This window comes from Hyperolius riggenbachi, chromosome 7, assembly GCF_040937935.1.
Source record: "Hyperolius riggenbachi isolate aHypRig1 chromosome 7, aHypRig1.pri, whole genome shotgun sequence".
NCBI classification, from domain to species: Eukaryota; Metazoa; Chordata; class Amphibia; order Anura; family Hyperoliidae; genus Hyperolius; species Hyperolius riggenbachi.
In genome coordinates this window covers 272,214,147-272,239,528 of record NC_090652.1, presented here as the reverse complement: position 1 = coordinate 272,239,528, position 25,382 = coordinate 272,214,147, and the positions used below count along the sequence as shown (strand labels likewise).

At 44.5% G+C, this 25,382-nt stretch overlaps 1 protein-coding gene across 4 annotated transcripts in view; it reads left to right on the top strand.

Annotated features, from left to right (window-relative positions):
* GPD2 (glycerol-3-phosphate dehydrogenase 2) overlaps window positions 1–25,382 on the top strand; it is a 318,302-nt gene that overhangs the window by 116,319 nt on the left and 176,601 nt on the right. For all 4 annotated transcript variants that reach the window (XM_068245759.1, XM_068245757.1, XM_068245756.1 and 1 more), the window contains exon 7: window positions 25,147–25,311. In XM_068245759.1, the coding sequence (XP_068101860.1) occupies window positions 25,147–25,311 (165 nt within the window). The remainder of the gene's footprint in view (window positions 1–25,146; window positions 25,312–25,382) is intronic.

The following is a 25,382-nucleotide window of genomic DNA, read 5'->3' as shown; positions in this document are numbered from 1 at the left end:
CGCATACAGCAGATACAGTAGAAAATACAGGCAATGAAAAGTATTATTATTTAGTATTTATATAGCGCTGACATATTACGCAGCGCTGTACAATGTGTATATATATATATATATATATATATATATATATATATATATATATATATATATATATATCTTGTCACTAACTGTCCCTCAAAGGAGCTCACAATCTAATCCCTACCATTGCCATATGTCTATATTATGTAGTGTAAGTATTGTAGTCTAGGGCCAATTTTAGGGGGAGCCAATTAACTTATCTGTATGTTTTTTGGAATGTGGGAGGAAACCGGAGTGCCTGGAGGAAACCCACACAGACACGGAGAGAACATACAAACTCTTTGCAGATAGTGCCCTGGCTGGGATTCGAACCAGGGACCCAGCGCTGCAAGGCGAGAGAGCTAACCACTACGCCACCGTGCTGCCCCGGTGGGGAAGTATGCTTCAAAGTCATTACTGGGCATGTGCAAACAGTCCAACGCAGCTAATGACGTGTATAACGCACAGCATGCAGCACTTTTACTTAATGTGCAGCGTTAGACACCAACGCAATGTGTGCACTGTGAACGGGGTATTGATTTTTCATTGCAGTGAGTTATTCTGCGTTAAAGTGGAGCTCCAGTGAACATTTTACTGTTGGCAGGTGATGTAGCTGCTGCATGGTTTTTGGCAGTTGGAAACCGCTGTAAACCGATATTTCCCATAAAAGTTCAAACTTTTCTTATGGGAGGGGTTACTTGTGGGAGGGGTTTCACCACAATATCAGCCATACAGCGCCCCCTGATGGTCTGTTTTTGAAAAGGAAAAGATTTCTCATGTAAAAGGAGGCATCGGCTACTGATTGTGATAAAGTTAAATTTTTGGTCAGAGTTTCTCTTTATATGCTGTTTTAACGTGCGACTTTAACGTCCCACTGTGAACTTAGCCTGATAGTAGTAGGTCAACCGCTATTGTATTTTCTGCTGCATCTTAAAGGGACCCTGAGGCAAGAAGTATATGGAGGCTGCCATATTTAATTTCCTTTTAAACAATACCAGTTGCCTGGCACCCCTGATGATCTATTTGGCTGCAGTGGTGCCTGAATCACACCAGAAACAAGCATGCAACTAATTTTGTCATATCTGTCAATGTCAGAAACATGTGATCTGCTGAATGCTTGTTCAGGGGGTGTGGCTAAAAGTATTAGAGGCCAAGGATTAGCAGGATAGCCAGGCAACTGGCATTGCTTAGCAGTAAATATGGCAGCCTCCATATGCCTCTTGCTTCAGATTTGCTTTAAAGAAAACCTGTAACTATAAAAAGTTCCCCTGGGGGTACTCACCTCGGGTGGGGGAAGCCTCCGGATCCTATCGAGGCTTCCCCGTCCTCCTGTGTCCCACGGCGGTCTCGCTCTGGCCCTCTGAACAGCGGGGATGTAAATATTTACCTTCCTGTCTCCAGCGCAGGGCAGTATCGGCTCTCCGCTCGGAGATAGACGGAAATAGCCGATCGCTGTTGGTCCGCTCTACTGTGCAGGTCTCCTGTGTAGTAGAGCGGACCCAACAGAGAGCAGCTATTTCCGCCTACCTCCGTGCTGAGAGCCGCAACAGCGCCCCTGCTGGAGCCAGGGAAGGGAAATATATCAGAGCTTGTCAGGCTTGTTGAGGGAGGATTGTGGGAGGCTTCGGGGGAGCCAGCGCTGGACTGCCTGCAGCTACAGGGGAAGGGGAAGCCTCATTAGGACCCTGAGGCTTACCCATCCCGAGGTAAGTAACACCCAGGGGAACTTTTTTTTGTTACAGAGTCTCTTTAAATAGAACCTGTACTGACTAAAAATATTTAAAATAAACACATGAGGTACCGTATTTTTCGGAATATAAGACGCTCCGGCATATAAGACGCACCTAGATTTAGAGGGCAAAAATCAGGAAAAAAAAAATAAACTAAACCTAGGTGCGTCTATGGTGCAGGGGCTTCTTATGGACCTCTAACTCCCCCAAAACTGTCTTTATCTAAGCTACACTGCCCATCTATACTAACACCTGCTACACTACAATTCACTTTACCCCTGCTGCCCCCATCAACTACACATTACTTCACTAACCCCTACTACAACTACACTACACTACACTACACTACACTACACTTCCCTCACTAACATCTGCAGCCAACCCAAACTACACTACACTTCACTAAGTAACCCCTTCAGCCAACCCAAACAACACTACACTACACCCCTGCTGCATCTCACCTGATCCTGTCGCCGCGATCCTCCCCTCCTCCATCTGCCTGTCATCACCCGAGAGTCGCAGCAGCCGTCATCTGAGGGTCCCATTAGGTGTCATCAGAGGGTCCAGCAATCCCATCCAGTATCCCCGTTCTTTAAGTGTCCAGGTTGCCGGATCCTCTTCGCTGCAGTCATGCTTGTATGCAGCCTCGGGGTGATCACGCGGTGATTACGCGCTGCCGGGGCCGCCTTCCTCCATAGTTACAGCGTCCTCTTCTTAGATACAGTGCCCCGTTCTGCGTGACGAGCGGCGCACGTGTGCCTGACGTCATGCGTGACCCTGGCGCACATGCGCCGCTCGTCACACAGAAGGGGGCACTGTATCTAAGAAGAGGACGCCGTAACTATGGAGGAAGGCGGCCCCGGCAGCGCGTAATCACCGCGAGCCTGCATACAAGCATGACTGCAGTGAAGAGGAGCCGGCGACTTGGACACTTAAAGAGCGGGGATCAGTCGGGGATACTGGATGGGATTGCTGGACCCTCTGATGACTGCTGCTGCGACATTGGATGACGGCGGACAGACGAAGGAGGCTAGGATCGCGGCGGCAGGATCCGGTAAGTATGTTATGGGGCGAAAATACCGTACCTTTGGAATATAAGACGCACCCACTTTTTCCCCCCAGTTTTGGGGAAGAAAAAGTGCGTCTTATATTCCGAAAAATACGGTAACTTCAAATGAACATTAAATAGTTACCTTGCCATCAGTTCCTCTCAGAAGCTCACCATTTTCTGCTGACAATAATCCCTTCCAGTTCTGACAATATTTTGTTAGATCTGAAATATATCAGTTGCTGTCAGTAAAATATCAGTTGCTGTCAGTTATAGCTGAGAGGAAAACTGATGTACCAGGTAATGTCCATGTTTCCCTATGGCTCAAGTGGGCGATGTTACAGTTTAACTGTGTGCTGACCAGAAAGCTGTTATGGGTAATGGCCATTTTCAAAATGGAGGACGGAAAATTCCCTTGATCACAGTGAACAAATAGGACGCGGGACAGGAGAAAGACACTGAGGAGTAGACTACATGGAAGGTAAGTATGACTTGTGTATGCTTATTTTGACTTTTAATTTTCAGTTCAGGTTTTCTTTAAGCTACGTACGCACACTGGAATGAACTCTGTGGCGGACAATAAAAACAAAGAATTGTTAGTGATTCCAGCATATGTGTACAGTGCCCGCCCAACGTCTGATAAAGGTCCGGCTTAACGGTTTTGGCGATCCCTGCCGCCAGAACACTGCCAGATCGCAATGTTCTCCCATCTCCCCCCACCCATGGTAATCTGCACTGTTGTGTGCTGCTTGTTCTGCCTCCATCCCTCTCCATAGCAGCAGATGTAATTCTAGCCTGGTGGCTAGTGACACATCTGTACAGCATCGACACAGCACTGTCCCACAAGGGATCATATACCGATTCCTCCCGGCTTATTGAAGTGCCCTGTAGTGTATGAGGCTGAATAGTGGAACACCTCCACATCATCCTCCCACCAGTTTTTCAAGCAGGGATCAGCACACAGTTACTGGTTGTTAACATTGGTACAAAATAACCGCTTTTACTCTTCAATGGTGGAAGTGACTCGCCAGTGTTGGGGAAAAAGGGATTCTGACAGACTCAATAAGAATAAAAAAGTGTACACAGTAGGGCCCTTTTACACTTAATCAGTTGCTCTCAGTTATAACTGAAAGACAACTGATTTTCAAAGTAATGTCCATGTTTTCCTATGGCTCAGTTTCCACTATGGCCTCAATTCGCTAAGCATTTAGACTAGTCTACTGACTGTTTTTAGTCTACTGATGGTGTGGTCAGTTGCATCAAAGGGTAATTCACAATTACCAAATGATTTAGACCTGGTCTAAAACATTTTTAGGTGGGTAAAGCAGGGGAAATGGTCAAAAGATGCAATTCGCAAACGAGTAGCTATGACTGACATCTTTCTCCTTTGATGAGCTCTCCTCTGCATACAATTAAACTCCTGCATAAATCATTCAAAAGGTTCCATCCTCGCATCTAAAATACCTCACAGAATTACTTTACCAACAATAAATCAGCTATTCTAATCTCTGTCAGAGAAAGTGGGCGTGGTTACTGCTTGTTTGCCTTTGTAAATTGTGTAATTACTGAATGTTAGACCAGGTCTAAAAACAAGTCTAAAACATTACACCAAACCATCAGTAGACTAAAAACCATGTGTAGACTAGTCTAAACTGCTTAGTGAATTGAGGCCTATATGTATTTTAAATGAAAGCTTTTACACAATGCACTGCTATGTAAAAGACTCTAAGGGCTCAAACCCACTAGAGGGATTTTGTGAGCGTTTAGGGGGTGATTCAAAACACTAGCGATTTCCCTAAACGCTCAGCTAATGTTAATGAATGGGCCAAATTCCACTGGAGCGATTACGATGACCAAAATCGCAAACGCAGGACATGCAGCATTTTTAGCGATTAGCGTTTCTACAATGTAAAGTATAAAAACGCTAGCATAATCACTCATGAAAACCTACACAGAGCGATTTTGCTAGCGTTTTTACATTACTGCACCCTGTAAAAAAATTAAAATTGAAAAGACCAATAAGTTAAACCAATTAACGCTAATCGCTACACAATTGCTGGCGAATAGCTGACACTTTTTGAAAACGCTACCAAAATCGCCAGCAATCGCTCATGAAATCACTTACAAACCGCTCATTAAAAGCTCTAGCGATTGCGATTAGAGATAGCGGGTTTTTTTAGTGGGCTCCAGGCCTAAAGCGTTGTACACATTCTGGATGACTCTCGGCTGAGACGGCTGGTCGGGACCACCACTGCTGAGAGAATCTAATGTGTGCATGGTGGCCCCTGAACCTCACCCCAATGCGTCAGCGTGGGCCACACCTTTACCACACCCTCCTGCGACGGATGAACACTGGATTGCTCCTCATATACTCAGCAACTCCACCCGGTGTCTTGTTTTGTAATTGACAGCCTAAAAATCCCACCTCATCACCAGACTGGAGCAGATACGGGGCTGCACAGTACTGCCTCCTAGATTGCATTAATAACAGCAGAAAAGTCCGGGATCTTCCTTCAATGTAGTAATCAATTATATTGGTAAATAAGCCCCCTAAGGTCTAACGACCAATTCTCACATCCGGGGTGTAGCCCCCCCCCCCCCCCCCCCCCCCATCGCCTCTCGGGCACCGTGTCAGTGGTCCAGATGACTCAGAAGCAGAAGGTCCGCACTTGTCCAAGGGTCAAAATCTTTATTTAGGACATATCAATGACATTGCATGCATCAAAAGCTTTTGATGCATGCGATGTCATTGATATGTCCTAAATAAAGATTTTGACCCTTGGACAAGTGCGGACCTTCTGCTTCTGGACTTTGTGTGGGCCTTGCTGACCCGGTCGTGCACTGTCGTGGAGGATTGGTGGGTTGTAGCGGTGTTCACACTACGTCTTTCTGCAGAAGGTCCAGATGACTCCTCGTCTGGCTTGTGCTCACTCCTGGAGGGATGACCAGCTTCCTGATGTGGTTTAAGCTTGTAAAAATATATAAAAACGACAGAGGACCAGCCTCTAATAGTGTATTACTACTTTAATAAAACGATCCAAAAAATGTCCATAAAAACAATATGACGGTGCAGAAGCGGGTAAATTACACAACTGGGGTAGGAGGAGTTAGCTCCCGGGTGGCCCGCTTGCTCCCCACTCTCGTGTTACCACGCTCTGCCGCCGTTAAAATCGCGCCACTGGTAGTTCAGACCGACCGGGCTCACGCTGTCGCGCACATCCAAGATGACGTCACACGGAGGCTCTGCCCTAGATTCCATTGTTTAAATTTAAAGTGGGAAAACTGGGATCACATGACTTAATTGATATTTGGGCAGTATGGCTTTAGTACAGCTGAAATGTGTTGCAATAATTAGGGGATCTGCCAAGGCATATGAAGATGCTTAGTTGCCTATACTTAAGCTTTAAGTGTTAAAAGGATATTCGAGGCGAGCAATTAAATCTATCATTACTTACCTGTGGCTTCTTCAGCCCCTAGAGGTCACATGTGTCCCTCGCTGCAGCCTCTAAGTATCGTCGACCTCAATGGGTCAGCGCCTCCTGTGCATGCGTGGGCGTGGACATGTCGTCAGCAGCGTAACACAAGAGTTCACTCCCGGTAACGTGGACGCGTTCTCGCAGGGGTGGGGAGCGCACAAGAAGTCGACCTATCGGGGGGGGGGGGGGGGGCAATCCTTAGAGGCTGTCAGTGGGACACCGGAGAAGACACAAACAACTTCTATGGGCTGGAAGAAGCCCCAGGTATTTAAAGATAGATTTAATTTCTTGCCTACGATATCCATATTAAATATCTAGGTTTACAGCTAGAGCCTTGTTACCCATGTCCATTCCTGTACAAGAAAGCACAAGAAAATGGCATAGCAATCATGCCCTGTGCGATTTTTCAACAATTCAAAATATTTTCACGCCTGTTTTTTTTTTTTTTTCTTCCGTTTGAAAACGTAAATGCTTTGCGGCAGAATAGCAGTGATGGAAAGTAGATATTTTTGGTGGAAAACCGCCTTTTGTGTTTGTTGAGTTCCTAAACATGAATGACTACCTACTGAAGCTTTCTCCTCCCTGCTTTGTCCTTTCCTCCTGTCGGGCGTGTCTCACAATCACACAGAAATTGTATGACCTCTTATGAGATGTTAGGGAGAGAATAAACAATAAATTGGGTTCCAGTCCACAATCCGACTTGAGCCAAAGCAAAGCAAGAATTCTGTTACTTTTGTCAGTGACACAAGTATAGGGTTTACTGGAAAATTCTCCCAACATGCAAATCTCTATGAAACCAGGAAGTGGAAGTTGTGCAAGCAAATGAAAGCCATTAGCCGCCATCCAATTTACTGTGTTAATAAGCTGCCAACTCATTCATGGCTAGCTTGTGGCTTTCATTTGCTAGAAACACAGGTTGAGAGATGCCCAAGATAGTATGGTGGCAATGTGAGTGTCACAATAATAATGTGTAAAAGAGGTATTCTTACCTCATTAAGACTTCAAAATTGATATAAATAATACTAGTTTCTTGCACAATAAGACAATGGCCTCAATTTACTAAGCTTATCTCCTGTCTTTAATAACGTTTCTGAGCTGTTTCTAGTGTTATCACCATGGTGATAAGGCATGTTGTATTCACTAAACAATTTACCTCAGGCAAACCTAAACTTAACTCTTCAGGCTTTAAGTTAAAGGACTTACGAGGTGAATTGCTTAAAAAAAGTTATGTACCTCATTGCTAAAGCAGACCTCAGGGCAGACGAACAGCACCTTCCTTTTCACTAAAGGAGTACCTGCTCGCTCAGCGCTTGTATTCTCTCTGCTGAGGGGGCGCGGCTGGCTGGCAGTGTAGTTCGTCATGTGGGTGGTCATGTGGAGCCGCCCACATGACGTATAATAGAGCGCACGGAGTGAGGGCGGACACGAGCGGGGCTGTAATCCTGCGCAGCCACGGCTATGCGAGCTGCGCAGGAGTTAGATTCTTAAAGCGGCAATTCTGCTCGGGCGACCCTGTGGAGGGTCGGGAGCTGCAATGTAACCTGGATTAGACTGATAAAGCACCTGATAGTGAAAAGGAAGGTGCTGTTCGTCTGCCCTGAGGTCTACTTTAGCAATGAGGTACATAACTTTTTTTAAGCAATTCGCATCGTAAGTCCTTTAAGGAGATATCTCTAAAGTGAACATTTCAATCCTAAAAAAAACTACAGAATTCTAAAGTTAGACAGTCTGTTAATTAATTGCATGTGACAATAACTACAGAGGAGGTAACTTAAAGAGAATCTGTACTCTAAAATTCTTACAATAAAAAGCATACCATTCTATTCATTATGTTCTCCTGGGCCCCTCTGTGCTGTTTCTGCCACTCCCTGCTGCAATCCTGGCTTGTAATTGCCAGTTTTAGGCAGTGTTTACAAACAAAAGACATAGCAAGTGATAGGCTGAGAGTAGCTCAGTGTGTGAGTCATACAGAGCTTGCAGGGGGCCTGGAGTGGGTGTGTATAGCTTCTATCCAATCACAAGCAGAGCTGCACATTCCAGCCTGAGTGCCTCAGCCCGACAGGAAAAAATATTAGATTATATAACAGGGATAATACAGCCACTGTGCAACTAGGAAAGGCTGCAGTTAGACAGAGCACATTCGAACATGTATAGGAACTTATAGGATAGAAGAAATGAGACTGAACATTTTGTTACATAGTCTCTTTAAAGTCAATGGGAACCGATTTTTTTTGAAGCAAAGGTCGACAGCCATCTTTGAATTATTAGCCATTGATCCGGGCAAATATTAAGTGATCCAGGGGGTGGCGAAAATGACCCCAGGTAATCCTATTCTTTATTTGCAACACAACCATGTTATTAAAAAAAAAAAAAAAAAAAAAAAAAGTGATTCCCAATGGCTTAAGGACTGAAGTGATAAGATAACTCACACTGAAAATACCATTTATGTGTGGTGGTAAGTTTTCTCTCACTTTATTATCACCAGCATCTGAAGTGATAAGATAACTCACACTGAAAATACCATTTATGTGTGGTGGTAAGTTTTCTCTCACTTTATTATCACCAGCATGATCTTAGTGAATTGAGGCCAAGGTGTTTCGTGAGCCCACACGGTGTGCCTACAGGTCAGTGGTCTGTTCTGTGACTACATGTCAATGTTTTTTCCAATCCAAGGTTTTGGACACACACCCCCTATACTTTCATTTGCGTCTCCCACTTTCTGGGTCAATGGAGAGCTGCCTGTTAGGAGAATTTCCCCCTCATCTTTAGCCATAACCTGCTTCAGCGTTAGAGGGAGATCTTGGCGGAAACGACCGACGTACGCCAAGAGATTCCTGATAGAACTCTGTGTATTGTTGTCAACATGTCTGTTTTTTTGAAAGCTATTGTGTTCTATATTTAGCGCAACATATCTTATTTATCTTGCTGTTCTGTATATCTTTCTAGCAGCGCCGTCCAATTCGCGGTGCGCTCAAGTGAAGCGCGCTGACTGCATAGACTCGGCAACGTATGCAGGTGTCTGTTAACATCAATTTCCTGACAACATCAGGCTTCATCAGTAACTCTAAATATCTACCTGTTGAACCGCTGCCAGAGCTGGGATTCTTCTAGGACAGATGAAGATAAATTGCTTCAAATAAACCGTTCCCAAATCAGTCAGTGATGCACGGCGAGATAGGCTGACCCCGGCGCCCGCTCCTCGCCTCTCGTCGGCTTTAACACACTGCTTACCGGAGCTGCGCTCACTGCCTAGGCTACATGGGGAACATGCAAATACGCCATCATTGAAACCGCTGCTTCAGTTGTAGGACTAGGTTAGCTACAATAAAACAAAACAGAACTTTATTGGTAATGACAGCAGAATCATTGCAAAGTCTGGTGTATTCCTGCAGATTGAAAGAGGAACTGTAGTAAAAATAAGACAATAAACAAAAATGCTTATTTTAGGCTCAGACAGAAGCAAAGCCAGAACGGACACGGTCTACTGCGCAGGCGCAGACACCGCACGCTTGCGTAGTAGAGCGGATCCAATCGGGCTTTGCACCTGCTACTGCACCTGTGTGCGAGTCTTACACAGGATTGTTATGATTCTGAAGCTCAGCACTGCAGACAAGCTTGTTGGCGGATTTTCGATAGCTGACAGCGGTGGGATGGAGGAGAACGGGAAAGCCTCATTAGGATTCAGAGGCTTCCTCCTGAGGTGAGTAACCCCCCCAGGTTTTTCTCTTTCTTACAGTGTCTCTTTAAAGCGGATCTGAACTCTTGCACAAGAGGGAAGGAAAACGCAAAGGAATCCACTGTGTGTGTGTGTGTGTGTCTCTGTGTAATCTGCAATTAATGTGCCATACATGTAAGCACAGGAGGTTAACTCTTTCTGTGCTCCCAGGATACCAGGAAGTAACCACTCTGCAGGATCTCTGTAGGAGCTCTATAAGCTGTGACAAAGAAATGTTTTTTTTTCTTTAAAGGTTATTATGCTGTTGCTTATCTTTTAGGGCAGAGATGAAGTACTGAGTTCAGGTCCACCTTAAGACAACATTGTAGAAAATTGAGGCCTGGTAACAGTCTACAATGCCTGGTTGATCTATCTGCAGCCATCTTAATAACAAAAATCTACCACAGTCCTCATATAGCCACTACGACTGTGCCTTTCCTGAAATGGTTAAAGTTCAGCTAAAATTAATAAGAACTCTTTATTGTAACGCCTAAATTCTGTATCCTAATCTTGGTTCATAAAAGAGTCTAGTAGTGAGTTGCGTAGCTGAACAAGCAATGTCTAGACAGCACTGCAGAAATGCAGCTGTGACGTCATGCTGTTATCTTCATCCCTTGCGCCCTTTGCTGGAGTTGGGAGCTGGTCTGCGTTGGCGGCTGTGGTCAGAGAAAGATGTGGATTGTGAGTGGAGGTGACGGACTTGCGTGTGCGTGTGCGTGTGTGTGCGCTGTCTGTGTGTGTATCAGATGGGGAACACGCCCAAACACAAAACTGCACAAACAATCGTGGGAGTCTGGCCCGGCCGCTCTGTGTCCTGAGATAGGGCAGCTTGTTTGTTTAGAGCTGTGTTTTTATACTTCTCTGTACAATGCCACAACTTTTTTTTAGCTTTCTTTTTGTACTTGCTTTAAAAATAGTAACACATTGTCACACCTCGTACTTGGACTAATATTTATATTTAGTAAAGATGCACACACCAGCTGTTAGAGTACTTATGCTTACTGGTAAAGCTTATTCTAAATGCAAAATCTGAAATCTGGCCGTCTTGCATTTTAAAGGGAGCCATACACTGGTTGATGTACGGCAGATCAACCATGAGATAGATTCCTTCACTGATTGAATCTGATCAGAGAGGGATCTGTTGCCTGCTCATGCACTGGACAGAGATTTCCGACAAATTTCAGCATGCGCAAGCAGAGTTACTGTCTATAGATTTTAGCATTCGCAAGCACAGATACTGTCTACAGATTTCAGCATGCGCAAGCACAGCTACTGTCTATAGATTTCAGCATGTGCAAGCACAGTTACTGTCTATAGATTTCAGCATGCGCAAGCACAGTTACTGTCTATAGATTTCAGCATGCGCAAGCACAGTTACTGTCTATAGATTTCAGCATGCGCAAGCACAGTTACTGGCTATAGATTTCAGCATGCGCATGCACAGATACCGTCTATAGATTTCAGCATGCGCAAGCACAGTTACTGTCTATAGATTTCAGCATGCGCAAGCACAGTTACTGGCTATAGATTTCAGCATGCGCATGCACAGATACCGTCTATAGATTTCAGCATGCGCAAGCACAGTTACTGTCTATAGATTTCAGCATGCGCAAGCACAGTTACTGTCTATAGATTTCAGCATGCGCAAGCACAGTTACTGGCTATAGATTTCAGCATGCGCATGCACAGATACCGTCTATAGATTTCAGCATGCGCAAGCACAGATACTGTCTATAGATTTCAGCATGCGCAAGCACAGTTACTGTCTATAGATTTCAGCATGTACAAGCACAGATGCTGTCTATAGATTTCAGCATGCGCAAGCACAGCTACTGTCTATAGATTTCAGCATGCGCAAGCACAGATACTGTCTATAGATTTCAGCATGCGCAACCACAGATACTGTGTATAGATTTCAGCATGCGCAAGCACAGATACTGTGTATAGATTTCAGCATGCGCAAGCACAGATACTGTGTATAGATTTCAGCATGCGCAAGCACAGTTACTGTCTATAGATTTCAGCATGCGCAAGCACAGATACTGTGTATAGATTTCAGCATGCGCAAGCACAGATACTGTGTATAGATTTCAGCATGCGCAAGCACAGATACTGTGTATAGATTTCAGCATGCGCAAGCACAGTTACTGTCTATAGATTTCAGCATGCACAAGCACAGATACTGTCTATAGATTTCAGCATGCACAAGCACAGATGCTGTCTATAGATTTCAGCATGCGCAAGCACAGATGCTGTCTATAGATTTCAGTATGCGCAAGCACAGATACTGTCTATAGATTTCAGCATGCGCAAGCACAGATACTGTCTATAGATTTCAGCATGCGCAAGCACAGATACTGTCTATAGATTTCAGCATGCGCAAGCACAGATACTGTCTATAGATTTCAGCATGCGCAAGCACAATTACTGTCTATAGATTTCAGCATGCGCAAGCACAGTTACCGTCTATAGATTTCAGCATGCGCAAGCACAGATGCTGTCTACAGATTTCAGCATGCGCAAGCACAGATGCTGTCTATAGATTTCAGCATGCGCAAGCACAGTTTTCTGTCTTCCTAGGCCACTTGGAGTTAGGTGGCCTGGCAACTCCATCAGTCGGCTCAGGGGTAGTCTGTTCATGTGCGCTCCCGTGGCAGTAGCAGAACTCTCCCGGCAATGGCAGCAAGATGGCCATGCGTGCGTAGGGGCAGAATTAGCGGGCCGCCTAGCGGAGGATCCAGGTGACATGAGGAGATGGCAAGAGAGCGATCAGCCTGAAGGGGGTTAGAGGAAGCCCAAGGTATGTATAATTTTTTCTTAGTTAGTCTTTAATTAGTTTTCTGAGTTAGTCTCTAGGTTTCCTTTAAGGACTAATGTACATAGACTTCCAGCTTGACTTCACGTGATGTTCAGACAATACTCGTGATAGAGAAACTGAACTCAAATGGAAGTCATACTGTTTTTGAAAAGATGTGAAACTAAAATTAAAAGCCTGTGGACTTTAGTCCTGATACTTCTCCTTTATGCAAGTAATTGCGTTATTTCCTGCTGGAGTAATTCATATTTTTTTGTTTTTTATTTCCTGGTTTTCAGGCAAACTTGCGTAATCTAAGTAAATAGCTGAGAATGGCTTGCGGGTATTGATCTGAACACGGCCACGGCAGGGCGCCGAGGGGAGTGGACAGAAGCGCCACTGAGGCATTGATCCCGCCAGTGCCCTTTCGCCATAGACAGATTACTTGTGTAGCTCTTCCAAGCAGCGCAGACAAATCATAGGCTGCATATTTTACATAATCAATTTTGTATTAAGACTTCGGTATGCCGCCGGAATACATCAGCTGCAATTTCTATTACTCCAATGTCCTCCCGTTTGGTATTTTGTGGTGGGACCGCTGTTAACATTTCAGGATTTTGGGCTGTTGCTACCACTGGCGGGTAATCAGGAAATTAATTACACACAGCCGAAGTCCTAAAATAAAATGTGTCATTTCACTGAGGCTAGTCTCTGAACTTCGAGGGAAAATGATAAATCGAATCCTCTGTGTGACGTTGAGACTTGTAGGAATTAATCTGCCATTTTTTTCTATTTTAAATTTGATTTAGAACAGTTCAGAAGGAAATAACCCACTGACATAAAGAGAACTCTTCCTTTTGTCCAACAGTTTACACTTTACCCCTAAACTCTGATTCTCTTGTTCATCATTAAAGGGAACCAGAGATGAACGATTCACACAAAATAAACATATCAGTCGATGGCTTGTAAAGAATAAATGCTCTACCTGATAATTTCGCCACTCTGGTGTGCCTTTTTGAGTTTTTTTTTTATCCATTATTTCTCCAGGAAAAATCCAATATGGCCGCCGGCTTATATCCCTTCTGCTTCCAGGTTATGAGCTTTTCTGGATGTGCTGTCTAGGCTCTATGAAACTATAGACAAGCAGGGTTACTGCTGCAGGCTTTCATCTGTGTGCTTTCAACTTTATTATTCTGGTATGCTGTGTGGCTGCCTGTAGGAAGTGTCTCTCATAGAAATGAAACTGCATACAGTAGATAATAATGATGACTGGCTGCACAGTGCACACAGATCACACAGCCACACTTGTCTATTTCAGAGCTTCTTTCTGCAGTCAACAGCTCTGAGTATGCAAAGCAGGAAAGCTGAGCCAGGAGGGGGCAGGCTTGGGCTTGAAAAGACTCCACAGAAGAGTGACTCAGCTATAATGATTCCAGGTCAAACTTAGACTGAATGCTCAGTCGGGGATTCTTATCACAGCTGATAACAGACAGATTAAGCAGAGAAGAATGAAACTAAAAGCAGGGTAGGTGTTTACTGTTCTGTTCCCACTGATAAATGTAGTAAAACACATGAGGGTGCTTCGTCTCTGGTTCTCTTTAAAGTGAACCCGAGGTGAGAGTGATATGGGGGCTGCCATATTTATTTCCTTTGATGCAATACCAGTTACCTGGCTGCCCAGCTAATCCTCTGCCTCCAATGCTAGGTACACACAATACAATTTTCTGACAGATTTACAATCAGATCGATAATTTCCAACAGGTCCGATATGCTTTCTGATCGATTTTCCGATAGACAACCTAACCCTGCATTGCAAGCATTCCAATCTAATCAGACATGCTTCTGCTGTAATAAATCTTTTTTTCAGTCAGACTGGCTCTATTCAGTACATTGCTGACGAGAAGGAAGCTTGTCATCACCCCTTCCACATTCCTGCTTTGCACTGATTGGCTGAGGGCAGTTCCGAGTGAAGCTGCTGAAATCTGATCTATGCTGTGCTCACATGTTTACAAAGCAAGCTAGCTATGACAGTGCAGTTTCTAAGAGAAAAAGAGCTTGGCCTAGTTCACATTATAAATCGGTAGCGCAATCACTAAGCGCTTTTGTGGGGGCTTTTGACAGCCGTTTTCCCTTCGCTTTTGGAGTGATTTACGCTTTCGTCCGGCAATTTTTTTTTTCTTTCTGAATATACTCAGGAAGTGAATGTTGACCGGTAACTAAATAAATACAATGTATTTATCCTTCAAAGTGCTGGGCAAAGCGCTTTTTCAAGCACTTTGCGATTTCCCTATACTTTGTATTGAAGCGCAAACGTTCAGGAAATGGTGCATGAGCCGCGTTTGTGATTGGAAAGAAAGCTCATCGAGTGTGAACAAGCCCTAAGGGAGGAAATGACATCAGAATTGGCTTCAGTCAGGAAAAGTCAAAATGGAAAATGCCATTGCTCTTTATTTACTATATAAAATGTACTGAAATCAAAACGTGGACAGTACAATACATTTGTTATGTAAGTAAAATAAGTATTTGTGTTTTTTTTCCCCCTGGGATAGCATGGCTGTCCCTGCTGCTTTAAAGTGGATCCGAGATGAAAAACTAACTATAACAAGTAACTTGTCTATATACCTTATCTAAAGTTTAGATCGTTTACACAGAAAATCTAGCTGCAAACAGCTTCAATAGAATATGATTATTTCTTCCTGTGATACAATGACAGCAGCCATGTTGTTTGTAAACAGTACACACAGGCAAGCTGATCTGCATCTCCAGCCCTCGGCCTGTGAAAAAAAAACTAATCCCCCCCTCCTCCTCCCTCTGGCTAGTAATACCTCCCCCTAATCCTGCCCAGACTGAGCTCCCATAAGCCCTTGCTACTGTCTGAAAATGCCAAGGCTCTCTGAAAACCCGTGGGCGAGGCTTGTTTAGTTTATAGGGAATTAGAGTATTAAAACAAAAACAAAAAAGTATTTGGCTTGAGGAATGCCCTATAAACAATAGGAAAGGAACACGTGTAGAGGGGGCTCCTCTACACTTGCCAGATTGTCAGCCGAAGGAGCTCCGATTGGCCGCCTCCCCCATGAACAGTCTTGAGTATGTATGGGGCTTTAGGCTGCTGGCCTGCTCATACTGGCACTGGCCTGCTCCTACTGGCACATGCCTCAGTTGCTTTAGATGCATAAATGCTCCCTACAGCACATAATGTTGTTTAGAGAATTCTTTACATCAACCATGAATAATGTCGACTCCAGTCCTGATTATTTCTCTACCATTTCATCAGTCATTTACATTCTGCCATTAATATTGCAATAAAATTATTCCAGCACTTACATTGTTCACCAGTTGACTATAGTCCATTAATACTGAAGTAAACTTTTGTTTATATCTACCAGATCACTAATTATATAGCGGAGCAAAACAAATACATAATTATCGATGACTGATGAGGAGTTGCTAATTGCCACAATCGGCCGTCTTTAAATTGGATGTTACAGATGCCGTGTTTATCTTATCTTTAGTCATTTATCACTGATGGTGGATCAATAAGCATGTGCTATACATTTTACAGCACAGGCCCCATTATCCGGCACCGGCGGGGCTCGCTGATGCTGGATACATGTGCCTGCCGGTTGTTTGAGCAACCCACCAAAAAGCACCCATCTCCCCATTATCCATCAGGCATGCCGGTCAGTTGAGACTTCCGGTTTACCGGAAGGTTCTTGCAGGAGGAAAACGATAAATCACAACATAGCAAAGTGAGGCGTTCCAAAATAGAAAATAGATCAAGAAATGATTGATACTCGCAGGCAATTTGTTCATGTTGTTTGATTCTCTGTAAGCCTGCAGGTCAGCATCTTTACTGCTGGCAGGCATGAACAAAAAACAAAACGCCACAAACTGCCCTTATCTATAAACAAGCCCACTAACAATGTAATGGGCTAAAATGTTTTTTTTTTTTTCATTTAAAGTGAAAGTTTAAAAAACAAACAAACATGCTACCTGATCTGCTAAGCTGGCCGGATCAGGCAGCCGCAATCCCCGCCACTCTGTGCCACTCCTATGGTCTGCTATCCTTTACTTTCACTCTTCGTGACGTTTTAAGCTTTGCTCTGTGTCTCTTATCGCAGAGCGGCAGGGGGAGTGTCAATGGAGAGGCAGAGCTGCCCAATGGCAGCTGGGGAAGGATAGTCAGTAACACTCCCCCAGTGGACGTTCAGCAGGGAGTACCTCTCCTGTATAAAACACCCCTTCCCCCTTGAGATGCTGACAATCTTCATGTTACAATTTCGGGGGTTGATAACGCTGTGCTGGGGGGGGGGGGGCACACGGAGGTATGGCATAGAGCAGGGAACATGCCTCTGTGTCCCATCAGCCCTACCTGCACAGCTTCTGGTACACTTTAATGCACAGAGGGGAGGTTATGCTTATTTGGAAACAGCATGTCATCCCCCCGTGTAGTTCAGCGACTGAATACCTTTCCATCCCTCCTCGGGCAGTCTTCGGAAGTGCTTGTGTCTTCAAGTGCTTCCAAAGGTGGGGCATCCATACTGCACATGCGCTTGTTTTTGGAAGTACTTAGGGGTCCAAGTAAGTCCGAAGGCTGCACGAGGAAGGACAAAGAGTTCTTCGACCAAGCTGGTCGAGGAACTTCCTCAGGAGATGGGACTGGAACAACAGGTTGGAGAAAGAGGACCAGGAAGGCCCCATGCTACCCAGAGCCATCCCTTTCTATAGGTAAGTATCTCATTTTATTTTTGTTCGCTTCAGGTTTACTTCAAAGTCCGTTTCCAGGCCCGGATCTGAAAACGCCATCGCTCAGAAACCAGAGTGCAGACATGTTACTTTTGTCAAGACTTCTGTAGCTAAAATCCTGTCATGAAATTTTGATCATATTGCACGAAGCATCAGATTGACTGTTCGGTGGGAAGGCACAGTTTAAATCTGTCTGATATCTATACTGAAGTGTCCAGTGTCTTGGATCCTGAGGCTGGGTGCACACATAGCAGAAACGCTAGCGTTTCAGAAAACGCTGCGTTTTTACCGCTAATGGAAGTCTATGGGCCACAGGAGAAAACTCATGTAAAAAACCGCATATGCGTTTTTGATGCGTGCGTTTTTAAAAACGCTGGTTTTGTTGCATAATAATCATAGACGCATCAAAAACGCATATAATGAAAGTCAATGGGAATGCAATGGTATGTGTTTTTTAATGCTTTTTTTTTTATGTGTTTTTATATAGGTTTTTTCCCAAAAATATTTTTTTATGTATTTTCACTTCCTGTTGTCTTCCTAGTGATTTGTGTAAATGCAAATATGAAAACGCATATGCGTTTTGTATATGTGAACGGCAAACGCAATAAAACGCATGCAAAATGTTTGAAACCCATATCTGCGGTAAAAAAAAAAGCAGCAACATCGCACACAACATTAATTTAAAACTTGACATAAAACGCATCATTTCACATTATGTTATGTGTGTTCTGTGCAGGGGTGTAGCTAGAAATGACTGGGCCCCATAGCAAAAAAAATTTATGCCCCCCCCCCCCCCCCACGACCTTCCAACCCCACAGACCTCCCACTCAAACATTCCTCCGGGGACCTCCACCCCAACATTCCCACACCCCTCTAAGTACAGTATAAGTGGCCAGGTCTATAGGTGACCCCAGAATAGGTGGCCAGGGGTATAGATGTCCCCAAAACAGGTAGCCAGGGGGAGAGCTGTCCCCAGAACAGGATGCCAGGGGGTAGAGATGTCCCCAGAACAGGTAGCCAGGGGTATATGTGCCCAGTATATGTAGGCAGGGGTACAGGGCCGGTTCTAGACTGGCACATATGAGGGGGCAGTCAAAAATGGGAAGGGCGCAACATGTTCGAGAAAATAAAAAAAATTGAGCGTGGCCATGATGTCATGTGGGTGGGGCTAACTAATGTAGTTATACTAGCTAATGTAGTTACATAAAAAAAAATGAAGTAAATGCACATAATGACAGACAGCGTTTCCCCAGTAAATGCATGTAATGAGAGACAGCATTTCCCCACTAAATGCACGTAATGACAGACAGCCTTTCACCAGTAAATGCACGTAATGAGAGACAGCGTTTCCCCAGTAAATGCACACAATAAGAGACAGCTTTTCACCAGTAAATGCACATAATAAGAGACAGCTTTTCACCAGCAAATGCACATAATAAGAGACAGCTTTTCACCAGTAACTGCACATAATGACAAACAACCAGTGTCCTCAGTATATGTAACCAGGGATATATGTGCCCAGTATATGTAGCCAGAGGTATGTCCCCAGTATATGTAGGCAGGGGTATATGTGCCCAGTATATGTAGCCAGGGGTATATGTGCCCAGTATATGTAGCCGGGGGTATATGTAGCCAGGGGTATATGTGCCCAGGATATGTAGTCAGGGGTATATGAGCCCTGTATATGTAGCCAGGGGTAAATGTGCCCAGTATATGTAGTCAGGGGTATATGTGCCCAGTATATGTAGTCAGGGGTATATGTGCCCAGTATATGTAGTCAGGGGGTATATGTGCCCAGTATATGTAGCCGGGGGTATATGTCCCCAGTATATGTAGTCGGGGGTATATGTGCCCAGTATATGTAGTCGGGGGTATATGTGCCCAGTATATGTAGTCGGGGGTATATGTGGCCAGTATATGTAGCCAGAGGTATATGTCCCCAGTATATGTAGTCAGGGGTATATGTGCCCAGTATATGTAGCCAGGGGTATATGTGTCCAGTATATGTAGCCAGGGGTAAATGTGCCCAGTATATGTAGCCAGGGGTATATGTGCCCAGTATATGTAGCCAGGGGTATATGTGCCCAGTATATGTAGGCAGGGGTATATGTGCCCAGTATATGTAGCCATGGGTATATGTGCCCAGTATATGTAGCCAGGGGTATATGTGCCCAGTATATGTAGCCAGGGGTATATGTGCCCAGTATATGTAGCCAGGGGTATATGTAGCCAGGGGGTATATTTGCCCAGTATATGTAGCCAGGGGTATATGTGCCCAGTATATGTAGCCAGGGGGTATATGTGCCCAGTATATGTAGCCAGAGGTATATGTAGCCAGTATATGTAGGCAGGGGTATATGTGCCCAGTATATGTAGCCAGGGGTATATGTGCCCAGTATATGTAGCCAGGGGTATATGTGCCCAGTATATGTAGCCATGGGTATATGTGCCCAGTGTATGTAGCCAGGGGGTATATGTGCCCAGTATATGTAGCCAGTGGGTATATGTGCCCAGTATATGTAGCCAGGGGTATATGTGCCCAGTATATGTAGCCCGGGGGGTATATGTGCCCAGTATATGTAGCCAGGGGTATATGTGCCCAGCACCAGCCACGCACATACTTACAGACAGCTTGCGTGGGGTCGAGTTGCTCCTCTCGAGTGACGAACACAGGGCAGCTCCTCTCCGGCTCGGCTCCAGTCCAGACAGTCGCACTTGCACTGTCACGAAGCCAGGGTAGGCACTGTCTGGTGTCTGCAGCCAGTCGCACGCACGACGCGTCACTCCTCCCTGGCTGGCCGGACCCGGAACTATAGATTAACTATCGGGTCCCGGCCGCCAGGGAGTATTAATGCGCCGCCCGCCACATAGTCCCCCTCCTCACCAGCCACCTTATCAGAGGAGGGGGGCCGGGGGGGCACTTTTCGAAAATTATTGGTGGGGGGGCCGGACCGGCATAAAAAAAAAGAAAAAAAAAGTCCTCTTCTGATGGGCGGGCCCTCTGTGGCGTAGGGGCCCCATAGCAACCGCTATGGTTGCTATACTTATTGCTACGCCCCTGGTTCTGTGTGTATCCAGCCTCACTGAGTATTTTACAAAAAATGCATTTGTCAAAAGTCAGTCAAGGAACGTCTATATAGACATAAACAAGTTCTGTAACTGCCTACACAAATCTAGACAAACAGCTGCTCTTCAATTGGGCCTTTTTAAAATATTTTTTTTCCTCTTTATTTTTTAGCATTCATTCAGAATTGCATTTGCTGTCTATGGCAACAGCCTACCTTTGGAATTGTCTTTGTAGACCAAAAGTTTAGTGTGACCACCTGTCAGATTCAGAAGCTTATGCAGATACTGAGTGACCATGCACTAGCTTTCCTTCATGCTAGGGACACACCATACAATTTTCTGTTAGATTTACCTGCCAGATATCTAACCATCTATCTGCCTAGGAAATATGCTGGGAATACACGGTTCGTTTTGTAGCCGATTAGATGGTTCGTTAGATAGTCTCCGACATGTCAGATCTCCCTTTCGATTGTTTTGCCGCCCAATTTCTGATGGAAGTGAATGGAAAAAGATAAGAATCGAGAGCTGAAAAACGAGCGGCAAAAACGATTGAGAGCAAAAACGTACAGGAGAAACTAACCGTGTATTCCCTACTCAGCAGGAGATAACCAGAAGACAGTGCACCAGAGATAGGGCTGCTCAAATCCGGATCCGGGAGAAACCCGGATAGTTGCTATCCGGATATCTCCCAGTAAACCTGGGCGGGGGGCGGGGGGGGGGGTGCAGTCAAGCTTACCTGTCTGACGGCTTCTTCATCCGTCCCTGGCGCCTCCCACGATGTGATCCACGCGCATCACGTGACTACAAACACTTCCTCCTTCAACCTGGATGGAGGGAGTGTTTGTAGTCTCGTGACCGCCTCGTGGACTGCATCGTGGGAGGCGCCAGGGATGGGCGAAGAAGATAAGACAGGTAAGCTTGACACCCCCCGCCCAGCCCGCACAGGTTTACTGGGAGATATCCAGATAGCAACTATCCGGGTTGCTCCCGGATCCAGATTTGAGCAGCCCTAATAATCACCAGTGTCTACAGAAAATAATTTAACAGTAAAAAATCTAACAGAAAATTGTATTGTGTGTAGTACAGAATACTGTCTCTATTTTAGGCACAATGATGCTTCTGTTGATTGTTTTGTAAAATGTGTTCAAATAATCCAATGTAAATATAAACTGTATACTTATAGTGTACCTAAGGTACAGTAGAGTTCTGGTTATCTGGAACTCAGCTCACCAGCAGTCTCAACCAACCAGCACAAATAACCGGCAGCACTCACAGTGGTGAAGGTCAACTTCCCACTACTGATTTCTATGGCAATTTTTCCGCTGACCGGCAATTTTTTGAGCGACGAGCAACCGTTTCTGTGATCTCGCAACTTGGGTACAGGCACGTGATTACACGAACGTTTGCTGTGACGCGGCAATGACGTCAATCACGGCGGACCGGAACTTTCAGATCCCCAAAACCGTCCGTGCAAAGTGCCGCGATCGTTTGACCTCTCGTTCGCGCCTGTCGTGTGCCATAGTGATTTCCCACTGGCAGGAAGCTGGATCGGGAAACGCTCTTCATTGGGAGACGTTGCGGTTATCCGTTTTCTTGCGTCATCAGTTGAGTATTCAGCATAACGCTTTTTGTGGGCTGTGCTGTGCTTAGAGACTGGGTTCCGCTGCTCCCCCAAGGTTAATATACTTTCAATTACTGTATTTTACCCTCTAATACAGAGTTCATGGTATCTATATAGAGTGGGGTATAGCACTGTATTACCTAGGCCTATTTTTAGCATGGAGGCTCAAGCAACCAAAAAAAAAAAGTTACCTATACTTGGCTACTTTGGCCTATATAATGGAGAAGGGAAAGGCGAATAGAGACTACCTAAATTATAAATTACAGTTTGCATTAAACCTAGTAAGTTTCCAAGATATATTATATCACACATAATGAAGTGGGGTTTTCTCACCCTCGGGGTCTGATTTCCACATGTGGTCTTAAAATCCCCGCCCCCGTCGGAAATGTTTTTTTCCCAAAGATAGGAGCAAAGGATGCTAGTTGATGCCATAACTAATACACACACACACACACACACACACACACACACACACACACACACACACACACACACACACACACACACACACACACCATACAGACACACACACACCATACAGACACACACACACCATACAGACACACACACACACACACACACCATACAGACACACACACACCATACAGACACACACACACCATACACACACACACACACACACACACACACACACACACACACACACACACACACACACACACACACATACACACACACACATACACACATACATACAGACACACACACACAGCATACAGAGACACACACAGCATACAGAGACACACACACACACACACACTTATGCTGCGCTACTTTTCTTTTTCCTCTGCCTAAAAGAGTTTATAATTAGTTATGGAACTGACAGTTTTTCTCCAGTCAGGACTCAGTCGGCTCACTGATAGCAAATTACAGCTATAAAACACTTTCCTAACCAGATACCTGGGCTTTTTACTGTGAGGGGAGAAGATAATAGGTCAATACCTCATGTATTCTCGCTCTGGGACTCTTGAGACACTGCAATTGAACAGAGGCTATGAAACATTAAATCTGCTTTGTAAATGTTTATACTATATAATGGAGAAGGGAAAGGCGAATAGAGACTACCTAAATTATAAATTACAGTTTGCATTAAACCTAGTAAGTTTCCAAGATATATTATATCACACATAATGAAGTGGGGTTTTCTCACCCTCGGGGTCTGATTTCCACATGTGGTCTTAAAATCCCCGCCCCCGTCGGAAATGTTTTTTCCCAAAGATAGGAGCAAAGGATGCTAGTTGATGCCATAACTAATACACACACACACACACACACACACACACACACACCATACAGACACACACACACACACACACACACACCATACAGACACACACACACCATACAGACACACACACACACACACACACACACACACATACACACACACACACACACACACACACACACACACACACACACACACACACACACACACAGCATACAGACACACACACACAGCATACAGAGACACACACACACACACACACACACACAGCATACAGAGACACACACACAGCATACAGAGACACACACACACACACACACACACACACACACACTTATGCTGCGCTACTTTTCTTTTTCCTCTGCCTAAAAGAGTTTATAATTAGTTATGGAACTGACAGTTTTTCTCCAGTCAGGACTCAGTCGGCTCACTGATAGCAAATTACAGCTATAAAACACTTTCCTAACCAGATACCTGGGCTTTTTACTGTGAGGGGAGAAGATAATAGGTCAATACCTCATGTATTCTCGCTCTGGGACTCTTGAGACACTGCAATTGAACAGAGGCTATGAAACATTAAATCTGCTTTGTAAATGTTTATACATAAAAGAAAACCTTGAGATATCTAAAAGATTCATTTTTAGGAGTAGAAGGAAATATCCAATTGTTTATCTCATTAGTTTGTTTTCATCTCTGGTTCACTTTAAGCATTCTTATTCAAAAAAATATGGCAATCTCCATGTACACATTTAATTATTATTATTATTATTGATTTATAAAGCGCCAACATATTTCTTGGTGCTGTACAAAGTAAGAAACAAACATGGGGTTTAAAATAATACAGGCAATGGTGTACGCCAATATACGAAATACAGAGTTGGTACAAAATACAGAATTGGTAATTTCAGTGACAAAACGAATGTGAATTAGGGCTCAGACACACTATAAGCGCTTTTTGGCCCTTAGAGCTTTCTGAGAGCTTTTTAAAAAAGGCTCCCATTGATTTACATTAAGATCGCGGTGAAATCGCGATCGCAGTAAAAATCACACGATTTTAATGTAAGCTCTGAGGGCCAAAAAGTGCTCAGAAAAGCGCTTATAGTGTGTCTGAGCCCTAAATGTGTAACTAGTTCCAAGGCACAAAAGGGTGAGAGGGTCCTGCCCTTGCGAGCTTACAATCTAAATGTGGTGTTGAGGAAAACGTGTGTGTGTGTGTGTGTGTGTGTGTATGTATGTATGTAGGTATGTATGTATGTATGTATGTATATATATATATATATATATATATATATATATATATATATATATATATATATATATATATATATATATATATATATATATATATATATATATATATATATTCTGCCTTTTCCTGAAAAGGTTGTAGCTTGCCCCTAATAGTGTCATTAGGTCCTCATGCATATAGGCGGTATGGTGACATGGAGTGGTGGGGCAGGTTAGCGCTGTGATGTGGAACAGACAATGTATCTTTAAATAATTCCTGTGAGCTCCAGCCGGCCATCAGGCAGATTGAGTGTGACAGGGACAGCTGTGACATATCCGTTTTGACACACTTCCATAGCACAAGTTAGTGGCTTGAGGTGACTCATGTCCTTCCCTTGATTGTGCCCTCCGCTGCAGGACAACACAACGATGCTCGGATGAACCTCGCCATCGCTCTCACTGCTGCCAGGTACGGGGCTGCCACAGCCAATTACACTGAAGTGGTACGCTTGCTGAAGAAGACAGATCCGGTGAGCGGCGTGGAGCGCGTCTGCGGCGCACGCTGCAAAGATGTTCTAACAGGTATGTGACTTGTAACCTGTAATGTGAGCCTTATGTGTAAGGCTGAGGATCAAGTGCAATGATTCCTGATT